This window comes from Alosa alosa, chromosome 3, assembly GCF_017589495.1.
Source record: "Alosa alosa isolate M-15738 ecotype Scorff River chromosome 3, AALO_Geno_1.1, whole genome shotgun sequence".
Classification (NCBI taxonomy): Eukaryota; Metazoa; Chordata; class Actinopteri; order Clupeiformes; family Clupeidae; genus Alosa; species Alosa alosa.
The window spans coordinates 10,534,516-10,557,015 of record NC_063191.1 but is presented as its reverse complement, the minus strand read 5'-3'; the positions used below and the strand labels follow the sequence as shown (position 1 = coordinate 10,557,015).

The 22,500-nt window shown below is 46.8% G+C and overlaps 1 protein-coding gene across 1 annotated transcript in view; it reads left to right on the top strand.

Annotated features, from left to right (window-relative positions):
* Positions 1-4,513: 4,513 nt before the first annotated feature.
* Positions 4,514-22,500, top strand: part of LOC125291600 (interphotoreceptor matrix proteoglycan 2-like) — a 24,723-nt gene continuing 6,736 nt past the window's right edge. Inside the window, 18 exon segments of the mRNA XM_048238423.1 lie at positions 4,514-4,601; positions 4,948-5,184; positions 10,002-10,168; positions 10,265-10,290; positions 10,666-10,692; positions 11,174-11,223; positions 11,337-11,437; positions 12,624-12,788; positions 12,993-13,051; positions 13,343-13,363; positions 14,124-14,311; positions 16,028-16,092; positions 17,941-18,160; positions 18,456-18,611; positions 18,614-19,284; positions 19,872-20,091; positions 20,641-20,851; positions 21,634-21,822. Of these exon segments, the coding sequence (XP_048094380.1) occupies positions 4,514-4,601; positions 4,948-5,184; positions 10,002-10,168; positions 10,265-10,290; positions 10,666-10,692; positions 11,174-11,223; positions 11,337-11,437; positions 12,624-12,788; positions 12,993-13,051; positions 13,343-13,363; positions 14,124-14,311; positions 16,028-16,092; positions 17,941-18,160; positions 18,456-18,611; positions 18,614-19,284; positions 19,872-20,091; positions 20,641-20,851; positions 21,634-21,822 (2,861 nt within the window).

Below are 22,500 nucleotides of genomic sequence, written 5' to 3'. Positions count from 1 at the left end.
AGCTGAAAGACAAAAAAGTATCCTTTTTAAAAGTCAGATAGCGATCCTGTGGCTTCTGTGGAGGAGGTTGGACAAAATGCTGGTGGCAGGTGTAGAAAACTGAACTGCATGCGACTTTTGGAGGAGGAGAACATCTGGACCTGAAACTATCATTACTTTCACTTTGTTCTCCCCCAAGGTGGGAGTTCTGTGTGCTGTCTGCAGTAGGGCGGTCAGTATGGGCTTATGAATAGACTGTGCGTGTGCGTCAGTATGGGTGCGGGGCTTATGAATAGCCTGCCTTATATAATATTAAATGTTTAAACTTCATTCATGCAATAGAAGCAAACTAAAACAAACTAGGAAACTAAACAGGAAGGTATTCTCAACAAGACTGCTTTGATACACACTAGCCAGCACTGCAGCCGTTGCCATTACTACCCAATGAAAGATAAGAAAACACACACACCAGGAGGCCGAGGGGCCGAGTCCAGTAGCCGTTAGCCTCTTGGCCTTTAACATCTACCTGCACATACTTCACACCTGTAGTCACGCACAGAGCTCCCCCAACCTGTGCGTGTGTGTGTGCATGTGTGTGTGCGTGTGTGCCTGTGTGCCTGTGTGGCTGTGTGGCTGTGTGGTCGTGTGGTCGTGTGGTCGTGTGGTCGTGCGTGCTTGTGTGTGTGTGTGTCTGTGTTTGTGTGTGTGCATGTTTGTGTATGCACGTGTGTGTGTCCGTGTGTGCACGTGTATGAACTTACCCCACAGAACTAGTCACCTTTATATAGAGGTGAACAGGTGTGGTCAGGAGTCTTCAGGTAAGCTCTTTCTGCAGACCTGTGTAGGTGCTTTGCCAGGTGTGTTTGTACAATCAGAAAATGCTGAGATCTGTGTTCATTTGCCAACAATATAATTTAAGTCATAATTGGTGTTAATGTAAGCATATGAGGGAATACAAGTGTCTTTATTTACATTACATTACATTTGGCTGACACTTTTTTAACCAAAGCGACTAACAACATGGTAAACAGTAAGTTTTAGAACAATTCTCACAATTTTAGGACAGTTTAAAAAAACATTAGAGTACAGTAAGAATAAGTGCCGGTGAGTGCTGTTTTTAACAGTTACTTGTCAGTTTAAAACGGCTGGTGAGTGCTAGGATCAGTAAGACTTGTTGTAAGTGTTGCTATGAGAGTAGATGTTCTCTAAAGAGCTGGGTCTTCAGGAGTTTTTTGAAAGTGGAGAAGGATGTCCCTGCCCTTGTAGGAACTGGCAGTGTGTTCCACCAACGAGGAACAACAGATGAGAAAAGTTTGGATTGGCTTGAGCGCACGGGTGGTAGAGTTAGGCGTCGTTAGTCAGAGGGAGCGCAGCCGTCTGGAGGTAGTGTAAGTCTGTATGAGGGGCATTCAAGTAGGTGGGAGCAGAACCGGAGACTACTTTGTAGGCAAGCGTTAGACTTGAATTTGATGCGGGCCGCCATAGGTAGCCAGTGTAGCTGGATGAGCAGCGGGGTAACGTGCCCTTTTGAGTTGGTTGTAGATTTAACTTATTAGCGATGCTTAGAGAGAGAGAAAGAAGGAGGAAGGGGAGGACAGCATATACATGAGAGGGGTCCAACTGGCTACAGGTGCCCATGGGGACCCAGGTTCGAGTCGGACCCATAGAGGGTCATTTCCCAACCCCACCTGACCCCACCCCGCTCTCTCCCACTTGCCTCCTGCCACTGGAAGATTGACATGAGAGGATGTGAACAGGTTCAGAGGGAGAGAGAGAGAAGGTGAAGGAGAGGTGGGAGAAAGTGAATGGTGTGGATGTGACCTCAGGTCATCTAAGAGGATTTCCCTTCTTATGCACACACACACACACACACACACACAGACCCACCCACCTTCACAGACCAATACAGTAACACACACACACACACACACACACATACCAATGCAGTAACACACACCACACACACCAGAAACACCAGAAACACAACCCCACACACACCACAACAGAAACACACGCTTATAGGCACAAACCCCTCTAAATATAGTCAGATGTACATATACACACCAACCCACACAGTGTGTGTATGCACAAACCCACACACCACCAACATCATACACACACACACACACACACTCTAACCCATCAAAACAGATCTCCACAGTGACACACATGGATATGTCTGAACCCCCCCCCCCCCCTCACAGACCACCAGAGTAGCCCCACCCCAGAGAGATGTTCAGTAACACACTCTAATGTGCATACCTACACACACGTGCCAGGCCCTTTCCTGTTACACGGTTACCATGGAGATGACACTAAGACCACCTGGCAGCTGACTGGCTGGGTGTGTGGAATCAGGTGCAGAATGGATGTGAATGGAAGGAGTTTCCAGCCTCACAGGCACCAGACTAGGGATGGATATTCAGTATTTATGTCAAAATAAGAGTCCATATTTATCACCAGACTAGAGATGGATAGACATGGCTGTTTGTAAGAGGTGGATATATGTAAGAGGTGGATGTTTGTAAGAGGTGGATATTTATAAGAGGTGGATGTTTGTAAGAGGTGGATGTTTGTAAGAGGTGGATGTTTGTAAGAGGTGGATGTGTGTAAGAGGTGGATGTGTGTAAGAGGTGGCTGTTTATAAGAGGTGGATGTATGTAAGAGGTGGACGTGTGTAAGAGGTGGATGTGTGTTAGAGGTGGATGTTTGTAAGACATGGCTGTTTATAAGTGGTGGATGTGTGTAGATAAACAACAAACCTCCATATTAGAATTTTTAATATTTTAAACATTTTTTAGAAATTTATTTCTTATAATTCTCTTATGAAAATAAGTCTATCGCGTGAGCTGATAGTCTTATGCGAGACGTTAGAACCGGAGCCCACTTCTTCCTTGAACGATACAGAAGACAGTCGAGGTGGTGAAAGCTACATTTACCTCGACCACCATTATTTAACTTTGAATAACTTTGAAGCGAACAGCCCAGGATCATCTATGAACTTAACATCTTTACGAAAATAACTACTTTAAACAACACAAGAAACTTTAATTGCATCTATTTGTACTTTGACCTCTGTCCGAACAACCCGGCGACCTGTCTTCGCCCATATACGACGCTTGATCCCGCATTGGTCAGGTTTTTTATCTTTTGCATGGATTTGAATGAGTTTGATGGCGAGCCTCCCACGAGCCTGTGAAGAATTGCATGCGAAGAAAGAAGACTCTTTGAACATAGATCTGTAGAATAAGTAACCTTTGAACTTTGAACTGTAGAATAAGACATCTTTGAACTTTGAACTGTAGAATAAGAGATCTTTGAACTTTGAACTGTAGAATTAGAACCTTTGAACTGTAGATTTACTCTTTAATCTGTACATCTGATCTGTGAATTTAGATATATCTTTTTACCATTTTGTTTATTATTTTGTTATCCGGGTAATACTTCTTTTATTTTTGCTTTAATTATTTATTTTCATAGTTTAATTACATATCTTTTTATATTAAAAGAAAGTGGGTTACTGCCCTTCCAAAGATAAACTACTGTGTTGAATGTTCTATCTGGTAATATTGTTTGGTACACCTGGCTCTCTAGGCGTTCCTAGAAATTCTGATCCTACTGGTCCCAGTGATTATTTATAATTATTGTTTAACCTTACATACCCTTTGTCTATTTGTCAGCCTTTTGTGCAAAGGAGGGCTACATTTGCATAGCAAAAACTTCATAGTGATGTTGGAAGTGTATGTAGGTGTATACTGTAACTGTCCGCAATTCAGCAAGAACCATTTGTGTTTGTGTTTTGTGTGTGCGTGTGTATGTGTGTGTGTGTGCCTTGAGGGTTCCGTTGACATCACAGGGGCTAAAACCCTTCTGTTCGCTTCAATGTTTGCAAACTGCTGCCTTTATAAATATATAAAGTTGGATGGCTTGCTCTCTCCCCCTATGATGTGCACACACACACACACACACATACTTGTCTTTCTCTGTCTGTCTTTTTGACTCTCATTTCTGTGTGCTCTTAAACTCTTCTCTTTAAGATCCCTCCTTCTCTCTCTCTCTCTCTCTCTCTTTCTCTCTGTTCACGTTTTCTCTTAAGCAGTCCTCAGTTAGTCTCTCTCTCTCTCTCTCTCTCTCTCTCTCTCTCTCTCTCTCTCTCTCTCTCTCTCTGCTAACTCTGTCTTTGCTTACTTCTTCCCTGCGGGATTACCCAACGAGATTAAGGAGCAAAGCAGGGATCCAATCCTTCTTCCATCTGCCCATCCTGCCTGACTCGCATCGCATCGCCACAGCAACCAGTACCTGTGCTCGCCAACACCCTTCCCAAACTCGGATCCGTAACTCAAACCATGGATATCGGATGTTTATGACTTTCCAACCGGACAGGAGTGACCGCTGGACAACGTGTGTGTGCTTGTGATAGAGTGTCGGGGCGTGTGTATGATGAGTGTTTGTGTGAGTGTGTGTCGAGTGAACGGCAGGCACAGAGGAGTGTGTGGCGCTCAGAGACTTGGGGACTAAGAGTCAAGGATTTACAATGCAGAACCGCCACTGGAGCTACTTCTCCTGCTTTGGATACGGCCTAGCCCTCCTCTGCACTGTGGGATATCTACACACGAGCACAGGTAATTGTGTGTGTGTGTGTGTGTGTGTTTTCATATATCTGAGATGAGGTCTTACGAGTGAATGTGAGTGATAGTTATTCCTAAGAGTGGGTACTTTTTTTGTGTGTGCGTGTGTGTGTTTACATATTTATGGGTTAATGTTTTTGTGCGTACATTTTTGTGTGAGTGCATGTGTGTGTTTACATGTTTATGGATGTTTATGTTTTTGCGTGCGTGCGTGCGTGCGAGAGAGAGACTGAAACCGACTTCCGATCTCTGCTGTACATGAACTGTGTGTGTGTGTGTGTGTGTGCGTGTGTGCGTGCGTGCGTCGTGCGTGCGTGCGTGCGTGCGTGTGTGTGTGCAGATGCTGCAGCAGCTGAGCGTGTGTTCCCCGGAGGGGCCCTGGTGGAGTTTGGGCCGGGGGCGGCGGCCGTCGGTGACCCAGCTGGACTGTTCGATCAGGGGAGCTGGACAAGAGGGGAGGGGGAGGGGGGCCGACGCAGGAGGAGGAACGTACTGCTGCCCAGCGGAGTCCGAATCTGCTCCCAGGAGTCCCTGCAGCAGGCCCTCCAATACCACTTACAGTACTACCACCTCAGAGGTAAGAACACACACACACACACACAAACACAAACACACTCAAAGAATAATGCAGTGCTCGACATATCGCATTTGGAGTTGTAAATATTTGTGGGGTGATGCAGCTTCTTCTGTTAAAGCTGTATAGTAGCTTAACTGATGGATTTTCAGCGTTCTTGCAGTGAAAGGTGTGTGTGTGTGTGTGTGTTGAGGGCTTAAATGGCTGGATTAGCTGGTTGATGGGCTTAAATCCACAGGATTAGGTGGTTCATGAGGGAACATGAAACACTCCAGGCACACCACCTCACAGACAGGCCCACTGCACAACCTTTGTGACTCTATCTCTTTGGCTGTAGTGACGTCACAAATACTGAACAACCATTTTGCCTTGAACCATTTGAGGAATAACATTGCAAATCTGTGATTAGCATGTTGCTGGAGCACCCATTTGACAATGTACTGTAATAATGTATTAAGCAACCATCTTAAATGCCAATGTAAATTCTAGATCTACACTCATCAGTGACATGATCAATGATCATGAACAATGACATCACAATTACTAAAACAAGGTCTATGACATCACAATTGAAATGGAACAGCTATGCTATAATAGCAATTGAAAATCATCACAAATGACTCTTTTTTAGGGGACAGCCGTGGCCTACTGGTTAGCTCTTCAGACTTTTAGCCGGAGGGTTGCCGGTTCGAACCCTGACCAGTAGAGCAAGGCACATAACCCCTCACTACTCCCCGAGCGCCGCTGTTGTTGCAGGCAGCTCACTGCGCCGGGATTAGTGTGTGCTTCACCTCACTGTGTGTTCACTGTGTGTGTTTCACTAATTCACGGATTGGGATTAATGCAGAGACCAAATTTCCCTCACGGGGTCAAAAGAGTATATATACTTATACTTATACTTACTTTTGTGGGAAAGGGGGCTCAAGGAGGCCTTATACTATAGGGACATCTGTCTATTAGGCTACTGTGTGGACAAACTCTACTCTGACTGCTGTTATGGGATTGTAATAAGAAGGCTTTTGTCTTTGTGTTGTAAAGTTGAGATTTAAAACATGCTGCAGTTTGTCAGTGAGGAAATAGATGTCTGTTTGTGTGAGTCTCTGTGCTCTGTTGACTGGGGGAAATAGATGTCTGTTTGTGTGAATCTCTGTGCTCTGTTGACTGGGGGAGGAGGATGACTGCTCAGTGGTCCAGGCCCAGCAGTGGGCCCACGAGTGTGTAGTGCCCAGGGATGGCATTTCGGAGGCCAGTGATGTGAGTAAGAGGAGTGGACCTGCTCTGCAGTTTGGGAGGAGGCTGAAGGACTCCTGCAAGTATAGTATATATATGTACTCTTTTGATCCCGTGAGGGAAATTTGGTCTCTGCATTTAACCCAATCGTGAATTAGTGAAACACAAACAGCACACAGTGAGGTGAAGCACACACTAATCCTGGCGCAGTGAGCTGCCTGCTACAATGGCGGCGCTCGTGGAGCAGTGAGGGGTTAGGTGCCTTGCTCAAGGGCACTTCAGCCGCGGCCCACTGGTCGGGGCTCGAACCGGCAACCCTCCGGTTACAAGTCCAGAGTGCTAACCAGTGGGCCACGGCTGCCCAGTGGGCCATGCTGCCCACGGCTGCATGAGGAGTGCTGAGCCTCAAGCCCTGCTGGAGCCAGTAGTGTGTGTCTGTCTGTGTGTCTGTGTGTCTGTCTGTTTTGCTGTGTTGCCCAGGGGGAGGCTGAGTGACTGGCCGGCCTCAGGGACCTCAGCACCCCTGCAGAGGTATTCAGCCTTGAGTCTCGGGTCTCTGCAGGTGGATGTGGATGGTGGACAGTGTGCATGAGGAGGCCTTAGGTCTCAGTGCTCTGCTTGGAGGAGGCTCTTTGCACGGTCAGGCCCTGGAGCTGCGTCAGACCGAGCCTGGAGCACCTGAGCCGGTCAGGGTGTTACTCCCACTAAAGAGATGGAGAGGACTTCCCACCCCTGACACCTGCTGTCAAACCCACCTGTGTCAGCTTTACTCTGTGTGTGTGTGTGTGTGTGTGTGTGTGTGTGTGTGTGTGTGTGTGTGTGTGTGTGTGTGTGTGTTGCTACCTACCGTAAATCAGGGCCAGCTTAGAGCTCTGAGCCTATCGGAGGAGTCACAGGCCAAATGGGGATCAAACGTCTCACGTGTCATCCCCTAATCAGCCAATCAGTGAGCGGGGGGGGTGGGTCCAGCGGTGTGCTGACCAGTAGGCCAGCAGGATCAGTGGCGCCTTTGGTCAGCCGCTGGCTTAGCTGTGCTGAGCCAGTGAAATACTGACTGGCTGCTGCTGGACAGTGCCAGGTGGGCCACAGGCACTGCTCACTGACCGAGGGCACTCAGCACACCTGACCGGGGGGGGGGGGGGCACACCTGCTCACTCACACATGATCCGATGTTGGCAGAGAAACCTGACTCATCATTAGTGATGGTGTGTGTGTGTGTGCGTGTGTGTGTACACTTGTCGTTGCTTGTCCATGTCAGTGCATATGTGAGGTTATTTTTTCTGTTTGAATGAGCTTCGAGTCGCATTTCCTCACCAGGGCTAAACAAACACGAGAGTGGTGGTCCTGCTGTCTCTGCAGACTCAGACTTGACTCTTCACCACACTTCGGACCTGTAACCGGAGGGTTGCCGGTTCGAACCCCGACCAGTAGGCATGGCTGAAGTGCCCTTGAGCAAGGCACCTAACCCCTCACTGCTCCCCGAGTGCCGCTGTTGATGCAGGCAGCTCACTGCGCCGGGATTAGTGTGTGCTTCACCTCACTGTGTGTTCACTGTGTGTTGTGTGTGTTTCACTAATTCACGGATTGGGATAAATGCAGAGACCAAATTTCCCTCACAGGATCAAAAGAGTATATATACTTATACACATTCAGCACTGCTGTAGGCTGCTGATAGCTGGGCTTAAAGACTACTGTACGTTACCCTAGTGCTACTTTAGGCTGCTGCTAGCTGGGCTTAAAGACTACTGTATGTTACCCTAGTGCTGCTGTAGGCTGCTGCTAGCTGGGCTTAAAGACTACTGTATGTTACCCTAGTGCTGCTGTAGGCTGCCAAAAGATGTGCCTACTGTGTGTTACCCTCATACATTGGGACTATGGGACATTTTCAATGAAATGTAGAAGTGTCAGGTTTGACTAAGACCCACTTAACACTGCATGCACATTAACACTGCATTCACATTAACACTGCAATCACATTAACACTGTATTCACATTAACACTGCATTCACATTAACACTGCAACACTGCATTCATATTAACACTGCAACACTGCATTCACATTAACACTGCATTCACATTAACACTGCAGCACTGCATTCACATTAACACTGCATTCACATTACCACTGCATTCACATTAACACAGCATTCACATTAACACTGCATTCACATTAACACTGCAACACTGCATTCACATTAACACTGCATTCACATTAACACTGCATTCACTGAGTAGTGTTTTCACACTATCTGCATTGAAATATGCAGGTTTGGTAGGACAGGTGTGTGTGTGTGTGTGTGTGTGTGTGTGTGTGTGTGTGTGTGCATATACATGTGTGACTGAGATGGTCATGACTATTCCCACTTGAATAATGGGTTCAGTTATTGTTTCTGCCATGTCAGATGCGGTCAATCACAGCATGACAAAATCTCTCTCTCTCTCTCTCACACACACACACACACACACACACACACACACACACACAGTCAAGCCAGTAAAGAGTATAGCAGAAAGGTTGTGCTGTGAGAACTTAATTGCGCTCTCATGACTGCTCTCTTTCTCTCTCTCCCTTCACACACACACACACACACACACACACACATAAAGTACACATGACATCAAGCCAGAGCATAGTAGTAGAAGAGACTGCGACTAGTGAGAACTTCATTCTACCGTCTTCTACTTTTAGTGATGACACACACACACGACACATACACACCTTTTGTATTTTTGGCACTCCATGAATAGAGATTATCTGTTTGTTTTTAATGTGGGTGACTTTATGTCCGAGAGCTTTAAGTGTGCGGTAACAGATAAGCTAAACACACACCTCACTGTTCAGATGGATGTGTCATCATGACTGAACTTGGCCCAAACCAGTTTTGGGATGACTCACCACCCAACACACACACCCCCTGCTGCCAGTCCTACGTGGGATTAACTAGCAGGGGTGGCAGGCAGGAGGTCCTCACGTTGCCATGGTAATCCCACGAGGTCATTTGATGGGCTGTAACTGCACAGCAGCAGTGACTGGAGGCTCATTGACTGGGCAAAGGTGTCTGGTCCAATGAATGAATGGTTCACCGTGTGTTAGAAGGTGTGAATCAGAACTGTGCTGGTGTGAGTGCATGATCTGGGCCGCATGGTACAGAGATGGTGGACCAGCATGTGTGTTGAGGACAAAGAATCATGAATACACCAGCCAGCACAGTGAGCTCAATAGGCCCAAATACAAACATGACAAATAGTCCACTTGGACCTTCAGATGCACTTAATGGAGAAACACACTTTACTGTAGAGATTGTGAAATGATTTATACAAAATATATAAATTGGCATGTATAATGGCCTGTATCATTTCTGACTCCTGCGTCATTGCTACAATAGATTGGTGACAAGCATGTGAAGTATTGTGCCTAACCAGAGTGATTTAAATGACACTTGTCCTCTCCCCTTCTTTCTCTGTTCTCTTCATCCTGCTGTTCCCCTCCTCTGCTCCTCTCCTCCTTTCTTTTATTTGCCATCTCTCCTTCCTCCTCATCTCTGCTCTCCTACTTTCATTTCTTGTCCTCCTCCCCTCTCATATCTCAGTCTGTCAGGAGACGGTGTGGGAGGCCTTTAAGATCTTCTGGGACCGACTGCCCAATCAGGAGGAGTACCAGCTGTGGATGGGCCAATGCCAGGAGGGCATTATGACAGCCCGCGATATTGGCGCCACTTTCAGCCAATCAGAAGAGCACTTGGCTCTTGTCAATAAGGTGAGTGGAAATCTGTTTGAAATCTGTACATGCACGTGTTCTTTCTGAGACAGTGCTGTGTGTTCTTCTAACACTGTCTTCTTACTCTGTTTGCAGAGACTGGCCCTGAGCAATGAGAGGAGGTAAGATACCCTCTCTCTCTCTCTCTCTCCCTCTCTCTCTCTCTCTCTCTCTCTGTCTCTCTGTCTCTCTCTCTCTCCCTCTCTCTCTGTCTCTCTCTCTCTCTCTCTCTCCTCTCTGTCTCTGTCTATCCCTCTCTCTTACACACATACATAGACTCATTCACACACTCAGATATACACCCACTCACTACCTCTCATGCATGGCTTCATATAGACACACACACACACACACACAGAAAGAGAGAGAGAGACCAACTAACTGTATCAATACAACTTTGAAGTTTGTGGTATGTCATTGGCATGTAATGAATTGAATTGGATTGAATTGCGAGCCAGTCTAAGACTCTTGTGTGTGTGTGCTGTCTGCTTCCTCAGTCAGGGCACACTACCACCTGAGTGCAGGTATGACCTCTGACCTTCAGGAGTGTCCAGGCCTAGCAGCTAGCTGCTTGTCTGTTTGTCTATCTATGTCAGAGTTTGAGTCACTGTTTGTCTTTGAATGTCTCAGTCTATGTTCCGGTGTGTGTGTGTGTGTGTGTGTGTGTGTGTGTGTGTGTGTGTGTGTGTGTGTGTGTGTGTGTGTGTGTGTGTGTGTGTGTTTTCATCCATATTTGTGTGTGTTAGTTGGTTATGTCCGTCTCTGTTTGTTTGTGTGTGTGTGTGTGTGTGTGTGTGTGTGTGTGTGTGTGTGTGTGTGTGTGTGTGTTTGTGTGTGTGTGTGTGTTTGTGTGTGTGTGTGTGTGTGTGTGTGTGTGTGTGTGTGTGTGTGTGTGTGTGTGTGTGTGTGTGTGTGTAATGTTGTAGAGAGTTTGTTTATGTTTTTATGATTAGTGTAGATAATTGAGGCCCCATGTGACTATAATTCTCAAATGTGATCCCTCAGAGCACAGACAGAAGCACCGCCCCCTCAGGAGAGTAAACCAGTCCAAACAGGTTTGTGTGTGTGTGTGTGTGTGTGTGTGTGTGTTCAGTGAGCTTCATTATGTAAACTCAATTTAACCCATTAGTCTCAGCATCTAAGGTGTGGCCTGTTTCCTTGGTTACAGAGGATGAGGCTGCTGTGTCAGAGCACGGTGAGGAAGAGCTGCCCCTGGAAGAAGTGGAGGCTGCCATGGTTACCGATTTAACACCAGTTGATGTGCCGGAGGTCAGTGATTGGTTGTTTCAGGCTGTGTCAGTGACTGGATATTTGAGTTATCTTTGGGCTGCTGGGGCTTAATCAGTGATTGGTTCTTTCAGACTGGTTATGGTCAGTGATTAGATATATGAGTTGTTTTGGGGTGGGATCTCACCCATAGGGGTGTTGGGGCGTGGTGGAGTAGGTGTAGTGTTGCACCACGTGACAGTCAGGTTCCATCCCCAAACCCACAGTTGTAGTGTTGCACCACGTGACAGTCAGGTTCCATCCCCAAACCCACAGTTGTAGTGTTGCACCACGGGACAGTCAGGTTCCATCCCCAAACCCACAGATGTGCGTCTGAAGCATTTTGGATAAAACCATCAGCTAAGTAATTTTAATTTCACTTTACTCTATTTGGATGATTTCAGGCAGCTGGACGTACACTTTGCATCCCTGAGGCCATTTTATCTGATCAGTCTTGCTTTCAGTTTGAATAGACAGGGTTCTTTATATCACTATGTGCTATAGTGAACCTACTGCTACAGCAAAGCAATCCAGGAACTCCACACAGAACAAGGACAGATGGACTGTTTTAAAAGGGAGGCTGACTTAATAACAAGTTTCAACTATTGTTGTTCATCATGGTTAAAAAAATTCTCTGTTTATCTAGTAATAATTCTTGCTGAGGTGACAGTTGCAGTAGGCCAAATGGGTTTTAAACACGTCCGACTTTAACGGTTCACTGTCATCAAGTGGATGTAGGCTAATGGTCAGTACATGACTAAATGTGTGATTCATGGTTGTCCTGTATGTTTGTATGCTTCATGTGTGATTCGTGGTTGTCCTGTATGTTTTGAATGCTTCATGTATGATTCATGGTTGTATGCTGCCATCGTCAACGTTATGACTCATCATTAATCTGGCATCAAACATTGGCAACATTTTAGTTAATGATCAGCTGTTGTCCAGATATGCCCGACTCTACCGCTAATGGTTAATCTGGTGTGCAAACATGACCATCTGAATGGGTCATCATGGGTCATTCGGTATACTGACATGACCAACTTCTTCATTCATGACTCATGATTAATCTGGTATGCTAACTAGCATGGTTATAGTCTAGTATTCTAACTATTATGTGTGTGTGTGTGTGTGTGTGTGTGTGTATGTGTGTGTGTGATATGGTTCTCTGCGTGTGGGGGTATTGGTCCAGATTGACAATGAGATTGAGGTGGAGGCAGTTGTCTTACCAACACGGGCCGTGATGGAGCAGCAGGTGGAACTGAGCGCGCTCCTACACGGAGAACCCTGGAGTGAAGACCTCAACGACCCCACCTCCCTCACACACCACACACTCTCACAGGAGTTCACTCAGAAGGTAATGCACACACACGCACACACACAAACAAAGACACACACTCACACTCTCACAGTTCACTCAGAAGGTTACACACACACATGCACACGCACACATGCACACACACACACACGCATGCACGCACACATGCACACAAACACACACACACACAGACACACACACACACACACACAGACAGTTCTCTAATGTACCTTTTCTCTTCAGGTCTCTGCTGCACTTGAGAAGCTGCAAGAGTTTAAGAGTGTGTCTGTGGTAGAGTTCAGGTACGTTGTGTGTGTGTGTGTGTGTGTGTGTGTGTGTGTGTCTGTCTGTCTGTCTGTCTGTGTGAATGTGCGTGTGTGTGTGTGTGTGTGTGTCTGTCTGTCTGTCTGTCTGTGTGAATGTGCGTGTGTGTGTGCGTGTGTATGTGTATGTGTATGTGTCTGTCTGTGTGAATGTGCATGTGTGTGTGTGTGTGTATGTGTGTGTGTGTGTGTGTGTGAGGTGTGTGTGTGTGTGTTTGTGCATGTATTTAATCTGTGTCAATTATGACTCATCTGTTTGTTTTTTATCAGGCCTCAGACGGAAGCTTCTGGGTGAGTCACAGCCTCTTAATTCACACACACACACACACACACACACACACACACAGTGTTTAGTTGATAAGCATTTAATTGCTGAGCTGTGGTGGCCTCGTTATCTCATAAGACTTCCTGCTGTGTTCATCTGTCACTTAACACACACGTGCCCCCCCTCTCTCTGTCTTTATCTCTGTTCGCTCTATTTGCTTCCTCCACTTTGTCTTCTTCTGTCTTTACATATTTTCCATCTCCTTCAAACACACACACACACACACACACACACACACACACACACAAATACACAGGCCCATATATGTCATTCTCATTCTCTTCTTCCTTCTCTTTCTCTCTCTCTCTCTCTCTCTCTCTCCCCATCTCTGTCAGTCTTAATATTGTTACCGTGTCTACTGTAAGTGGGATAAGTGTCATGGTGCCCAGCTGGATGCTGGGATAAGATTATCCTGCAAGCTTTATCGCCTTGGTGATCATGACCCTTCCTCCCATCACACTAATACCGAGTCCCTATAGGACCTAAATAAGTTATTGCAACCTACACTGCGTACGTGTGTGTGTGTGTGTGTGTGTGTGTGTGTGTGTGTTTGTGTTTGTGTGTGTGCGCGCGCATGTGTGTGTTATTCTTTCCATCCATCTTTGAGTGTGTGTGTGTATTTATTCATGTGTGAGTAACAGAGTACTTGTGACTCTCTTTGAGAGTGTGTGTGTGTGTGTGTGTGGGTGTGTGTGTATAACAGAGTGGATTATTCTCTGTCTCCAGCTTTGAGAGTGTGCGTGTGGAGTATGTGGTGTCGGTGCTGACGGATGGAGGAGAGGTTAGTGGGGAGACACTGGACTTCATCAACCTGCAGTCCAACATGGTGGAGAGCAGCTTCATCGACCCCGAGCTGCCCACTGCGGAGTACACCATCACTGACCTCAGGAGCTTTATCACGGAGGCATTACACGGTAATACACACACACACACACTGCAGTGTACATCATCACCATCAGATGCTACTGATATGAAGCATTGCATGGTAACACACAAGACCATGAAGTAGTCTGTGTGCACTCACAATGCACTCATAATGTAGTGCACTGCACTCCTGATTATAGTGTGCTGCATAGATAGATATATACATTGATAGATAGATAGATAGATAGATACATACATACATACTTACTTGTACATACATACATACATACATACATACATACTTACATACATACATACATACATACATACATACATACATACATACATAAGTATAAGTATAGTATAAGTATATATACTTTTTTGATCCCGTGAGGGAAATTTGGTCTCTGCATTTAACCCAATCGGTGAATTAGTGAAACACAAACAGCACACAGTGAACAGAAGCACACACTAATCCCGACGCAGTGAGCTGCCTGCTACAATGGCGGCGCTCGGGGAGCAGTGAGGGGTTAGGTGCCTTGCTCAAGGGCACTTCAGCCGCGGCCCACTGGTCGGGGCTCGAACTGGCAACTCTCCGGTTACAAGTCCAGAGTGCTAACCAGTGGGCCACGGCTGCCCCAAAACATACATACATACATACATACTTACATACTACATACATACATACATACTACATACATACATACATACTTACATACATACATACATACATACATACATGTACTTACTTACTTACTTTATTCATCCTGAGGGAAATTTTAGGCATCCAGTAGCTTAGACAACCATAACACAACAAACACACATATATCTCACATACATATAAATCCCTCACGGACCTGTATGCACTCATACTCCTAGTGCACTCCTGACAGTAGTGTGCTCGTGCGTACTGTACTCCTGAGTGACTGTAGTGCACTCCTGACTGTAGGGTGCTCGTGTTTAGTGTACTCCTGAGTGACTGTGGTGCACTCCTGACTGTAGTGTACTCGTGTGTACTGTACTCCTGAGTGACTGTACTGCACTCCTGACAGTAGTGTGCTTGTGTGTACTGTACTCCTGAGTGACTGTACTGCACTCCTGAGTGACTCCTGGTACTGCACTGTAGCCCTAAGTGACTGCACACAGTAGTGTGCTTGTGTGTATACCTCTTGAGTGACTGTACTGCCTGACAGTAGTGTGCTCCTGACTGTACTGCACTACAGTGTGCTCCTTGCACTCCTGACAGTGTGTGCTTGTGTGTGCTATACTCCTGCACTGCACTCATGACAGTAGTGTGCCTGTGTGTACTGTACTGCACTCATGACAGTAGTGTGCTTGTGTGTACTATACTCCTGAGTGACTGCACTGCACTCATGACAGTAGTGTGCTTGTGTGTACTATACTCCTGAGTGACTGTAGTGCACTCCTGACAGTAGTGTGCTTGTGTGTACTATACTCCTGAGTGACTGCACTGCACTCATGACAGTAGTGTGCTTGTGTGTACTATACTCTTGAGTAACTGCACTGCACTCATGACAGTAGTGTGCTTGTGTGTACTATACTCTTGAGTGACTGTAGTGCACTCCTGACAGTAGTGTGCTCCTGAGTGACTGTAGTGCACTCCTGACAGTAGTGTGCTCGTGTGTACTATACTCCTGAGTGACTGTAGTGCACTCCTGACAGTAGTGTGCTTGTGTGTACTATACTCTTGAGTGACTGTAGTGCACTCCTGACAGTAGTGTGCTCGTGTGCTGTGTCCTCTGCAGTGGTGGAGACGTACGCTCTTGAGGAGACTGAGCCCAGCACTGGACCAGCTGAGGAAGGCAGCATTGTGAGTCGGCACTCTTTATTTCTAGCAATAGAAACCTGCCCTATCAGTCTGGCTCTGTGGCTAGTGGTCAGAATGGAGCAAATGGAGTTGGTAAAAGTACCTATATTGATTAGTTCGACACAGGCTGGTTGGTTACAGTGATTAGTAGTTGTGTGTGTGTGTGTGCGCATGTGGTTTGCGTTGTGTGTGTGCATCTGGATATACTCTTTTGATCCCGTGAGGGAAATTTGGTCTCTGCATTTATCCCAATCCGTGAATTAGTGAAACACACTCAGCACACAGTGAGGTGAAGCACACACTAATCCCGGCGCAGTGAGCTTGCCTGCAACAACAGCGGCGCTCGGGGATCAGTGAGGGGTTAGGTGCCTTGCTCAAGGGCACTTCAGCCGTGCTACACTGGTCGAGGCTCGAACCGGCAACCCTCCGGTTACAGGTCCGGAGTGCTAACCAGTGGGCCACAGCTGCCCCAGCACTACACTATAATACACTATGTTGGCGTCTGAACCATGATTATTGTGGGTGCAGGTTGTAGATGGTAGACTGTAGACTGTAGACTGTGATTGTGTTAAGTTGAGGAGCAGGCAGCACCATTTGATCTACAGTATGCTGATATACTTTCCCCTGTACTGTGGTGTTCATGAGAGAATTAGAGTTCAGCTTATTTAGGTTGTGGCTGCCACACTTTGCTCAGTTGCTATGGCTGCACAGACATGTGCTGTGTCAATGAAACAGTGATTCGGGCTGATTTCAGATGTGCTTGTGCGTTTTGAGTTGCTTTGGTTTGGCCTGTGATTTGGTGTGGTTTTAGATGTGCCTCTAGGCACATTTGAAGGTGTGTGTGATTTGGTGTGGTTTTAGATGTGCTTCTATCCACATTTGAAGGTGTGTGTGATTTGGTGTGGTTTTAGATGTGCTTCTATGCACATTTGAAGGTGTGGTTTGTTTGGCGTGCTCATCTGCTCAGGTGATTTTCCCATGTTCGGTGCGCTGCAGACAACACTGGTTCTTAGCGTGACGTCCGAGTGGCTTATGTGTTTAGATGTCCTGGAATGTGCCGTGAGTGGTTTAGCTGGTGTGTTTAGGGCAGGGGTCTCCAACAAGTAGCTCACAAGCTGCCAGTACTTCCCCACCTGTTTCTGAGTAGCTCTCTAAAAGGTTAAAGGTTAAAGGACACAGTCATTTGGTAAACCTGTTCAAATTCCTAGCAAATCTACAAATGAGCTGAAAGGAGCCTTAACACATAAAGCCTATCCAGCTGTTTTGTAGCCCTAACACATACAGCCTATCCAGCTGTTTTGTAGTCTTAACACATGCAGCCTATCCAGCTGTTTTGTAGCACAAAAACATGCAGCCTATCCAGCTGTTTTGTAGCCCTAACACATGCAACCTATACAGCTGTTTTGTAGCCCTAACACATACAGCCTATCCAGCTGTTTTGTAGTTTTAACACATAAAGCCTATCCAGCTGTTTTGTAGCCCTAACACATGCAGCCTATCCAGCTGTTTTGAGTGGAGATCAGCTATGTGATTACATGCTACTAATAACCCATAAAACATTGGTAGCTCTTGGCCATGTTTTTCAAATGTAGCGCTTGGAGGAAAAGAGGTTGTTAGGCGTCCTATTGTGAGGTGTCGGTTCTGTAGGAATCTGGCTCTACCATGTGGCTTTGAGTGATTAGGTCCTCTGATACCTCTGGTGTTTGGTTCAGAGCACTCTCAGTTCACAGGTTTAAGTGTCCTGTGTGTGTGTGTGTGTGTGTGTGTGTGTGTGTGTGTGTGTGTGTGTGTGTGTGTGTGTGTGTGTGTGTGTGTGTGCGTGCGTGTGTGTGCGCATGGTTCTGTTTCCAGGATGACATCTTGGCTGCAGAGATTCCCCTTGACTCCGGACAGGAAGTGTTTGAGGAGGTGCCGAAGGACGACCTCCTCGACCCCACCTTGACCACTGACCCTTGGGGTGGCCAGGAGGCTGAGGTCATCGGGGAGAATGATGTCATCATTCTAGATGAGAGTGATGCAGAGCCACCTCTCACTGAACACACAGCTGAGGAGGAGGAGCAGGAAGAACCAGGTGAGTTACACACACACACACACACGCACACACACAACACACATGCACGCACACACACACATGCACGCACGCACACACACACACACACACACACATGCACGCACACACACACACATGCACGCACACACACGCACACACATACATGCACGCACACACATACATGCACGCACACACACACACGCACGCACACACACACACACACACACACACACACACACACACACACACACACACACACACACACACACACACACACACACTGTCCCACACTCACTGATCTCTCTGTGTCTCCCAGCAGTGGACGAGGGAGAGGAGCTTTTGGTCAGTAATGTTGTGGACGCTGAGGCTAACCCCACAGACAGCCCCTCGGTGGAGAACGAGGCTGTTGCTGATGACCTGGCCACTGAAATCTCTGGATCGGGCTCGGGAGGAGAGGATTGGCCGGCCGTGGTGGCGTGAGCCTGCCTGAAGCCCCGCCCCCCGATACGGAGGACAGCGCAGCGGAGGCGCCTGCTAGTGATGTCACAGAGGAGGAATATGACATCAGCACCATCACCACAGTAACGGTCGAGGAGGAGGAGGAGGAGGAGGCTAAAGAGGAGACAGTCCCCGCCGAGGCCCAGCAGGAGGAGGAGGAGCTTGTGGTTCCCATGGAGACCGAGGCTCCTGTGGTCATAGAGGAAGAGGCAGAGCAAGAGGAGCCAGGTGTGTCAGAGGTGGACCTCACAGAGGATGAGATCCTATTGGTCGGCGAGACGTCCGAGGCCCCACTGGACTCTGTCCAGCCCACACCCATCTCCCCGGAGAAGGAATCCCCCTTCACCCTCATCGCCATGGTTACACCTGAGGAGGAAGAGCAAATGAAGAAAGCGGCAGCGTCTACAGAGCCGCCCATCGTTCTGACCGTGTCCGAGGTGGACTACGACGTCTATATCCACGGTGACCACATGGAGGACGGCAGTGGCTACTTGGATGACCCCGGCAGAATCGCCATGCCAACCAATCCCGGGCGGGCACTGATGGTGTTCTTCAGCCTGAGGGTCACCAACATGGTGTTCTCCGACGACCTCTTCAATAAGAGCTCGCCGGAGTACAAGGAACTGGAGCAGCGCTTCCTTGAGCTGGTACGCATCACCATAGACATTAATCTCATTTATGTGTATATTGATATGATATGCTATGCAGGCATATATATATATGCTCATTGAACTCAATGCAAATCAAAACAGCTAATAGGCTAACTGAAATAAAACCATGCCAATCTCTAGGTATGTGATGATGTGGGGCTATTTTAATTCCAAAGGCCAAGGGAACTTTATCAGGATGCATAATATCCTGGATCTATGAAATAACTGGCCTTTAAAAATAAAAATCTGACTGTCTCTATGGGAATTTAACATAGGGGTGTGAATACTTATGATGCCTGTATTTTAAGGAAGAACATTTATTTATTTATGATACATTATTCATTCACAAAGAAAATTGGTGTCCTTAAAGGTTGGATATTTCCTCATTTTTTTTACTTAAGGCATTAAGATCAATTTCTAAAAGATGATTTTATATTTCTCTTTTTAGTCAACTTTAGCAGAGGTGCCAATAATTCTGGAGGGTACTGTATGTAGATATGTGTGTATGTGTCCATGTACGTATGCATGTGTGTTAGGGCACGTTCATGAGCATGTTGTCTGTGTGCGTTCTGTGTGTCCCTCAGCTGGTGCCATACCTGCAGTCCAACCTCAGTAACTTTGAGAACCTGGAGATTCTTAACTTCCGTAACGGCAGCATCGTGGTGAACAGCCGCATGAAGTTTGGGAAGCCCGTGCAGCGTGGGGTCACCAGCTCGGTCTACCTCATCCTGGAGGACTTCTGCAACACCGCCTACCAGACCATGAACCTCGCCATAGACAAGTACTCACTGGACGTGGAGTCAGGTCAGTCACACACACACACACACACACACACACACACACACACACACACACAAACATGGCCATAGACAAGTACTCACTGGACATGGAGTCACACACTACACACACACACACACACACAAACATGGCCATAGACAAGTACTCACTAGACGTGGAGTCAGGTTAGTCACACACACACACACACACACACACACACACAACATGGCCATACACAACACACTCACTACACAAACATGGCCATAGAAAGTCACTAGGTTAGTCACACACACACACACACGCACAGCTGTGTACTCTATTGGGCTTTGCACATGGTGTAGTGTGTGAACTGTCGATGAACTCAGTGTGTGTGTTTGAGAGTTTGCATGACTGGTGTGATTAGGTAGGCAAGATTAAACAGCTCTCCTGGAGCTGTGTGTGTGAATGTCATGATTCATTCATTTCGGTTTCCTTAGTGTGCACTAATCACTCTCTCTCACACACACACACACACACACACACACACACACACACACACACACACACACACACACTCCTCCTCCCCTCTGTGTGCAGGTGAACAGGCGGACCCGTGTAAGTACCAGGCGTGTAACGAGTACGCGGAGTGCATGGTGAACCGCTGGTCGGGCGAGGCGGAGTGTGTGTGTAATGCCGGCTACTACAGCGTGGACGGACTGCCCTGCCAGAGCATCTGTGAGCTGCAGTCCGACTTCTGCATGAACGACGGCAAGTGTGACATCATCCCTGGAAAAGGAGCAATCTGCAGGTGTGTGTGGGACAGAGAGAGAGAAAGACAGGGGAGACCAGTGTGAATAATAAAATGTTTACATAATATGTTTATATATATATTTACTTATTATACTGCTCTTCACAATGCAAGTACAAGGCTCCATTGACTTGAATGGGATTTCCAAACGTTCTACGGTAATATATATTCATGTAATTACCGCTGAAACATGCCGCTGTCAATGGCAACGGGTTTTGTGCTTCTGATTTATGTATTTCATGTCACTCCGCAAGTAGTCCGGTCACTTCTTGCAACGGATCTAATTCAAAAGTGAGGGCAGACGGTTGATCAGCTGTGTTGTAAAGAATGTTTGATTCAAGTTCAGCGTGTGTTGCAAACTATTTGTTTCTCAGCAAAAGCAACAACGAAACATTAACAAATAAATGTAAAGAGACATATCATGTGGAGTTTATTTTTTTTGTTTTGGCAAGTAGCCGTATAATAAGCGGGATAAGTCCCGACAGGGTGAACCGAACCCTGACATGCCAGAAGAGGGGTCTTGGTTCACCCTGAAGGGCGTTTTATACATTATCCCCTACATAATGTGATATAAAAATGTAATGTGATAATGTATGAATCTGTGTGGACTTAGGTTTTTAAAAATGCTCTACATGTATATGCACCTCTTTACTATAATTTTGTCAGCAATGTCAATATGTGTTAATGTGTGTTATTGTCTCTCTTTCTCTCTACCCCTACTGTACCTCTCCCTCTCACTCTGTGTGTGTGTGTGTGTGTGTGTGTGTGTGTGTGTGTGTTAGGTGTCGTGTGGGTGAAAACTGGTGGTACCGTGGTGAGCACTGTGAGGAGTATGTGTCGGAGCCACTGGTGGTTGGCATCGCCATAGCGTCAGTTGCCGGGTTTCTACTGGTGGCTTCTGGCGTCATCTTCTTCCTGGCAAGAGCCCTCAGGGACCAGTATGACAAAGAGGAGACTGAGGACCCCTTACAGTAGGCACACACACAGCACAGACACACACACACCACACACACACGCACACACAAACACATACAAACACATACACGCACAGACACACAGACACAGACATGCACACACAAACACACACACACATACACACACACACACACACACACACACACACACACATTGTATACACATACACACAATATGGAAAAGGTCTGGGAAAAAATCATAGAGGAATCACCCTTGTCATGTAAGATACCTGATATGCTGTTGTTAGGGGCAGCCGTGGCCTACTGGTTGGGGCTTCGGGCTTGTAACCGAAGGGTTGCCGGTTCCATCCCCGACCCAGTAGGAAAAATGTGGGCGGGGGAAGTGGTTGAGCACTGCTCTCCCATGCCCACATCCATGGCTGAAGTGCCCTAGAGCAAGACACCTAACCCCTCACTGCTCCCCAAGCGCTGCTGTAGCAGGCAGCTCACTGCGCCGGGATTAGAGTGTGCTTCACCTCACTGTGTGTTCACTGTGTGCTGTATATGTTTCACTAATTCACGGATTGGGATAAATGAGGGGTCAAAAGAGTATATATACTTATATACTGTATAGAGCTTGCAAATGCATTTCCTAAAATGGAATAATGCCTTCCCTTCCACTTCCAATGTAAAAATGAACATACATTTTCCAGATTTTTTCCATGTTGGGTAGTA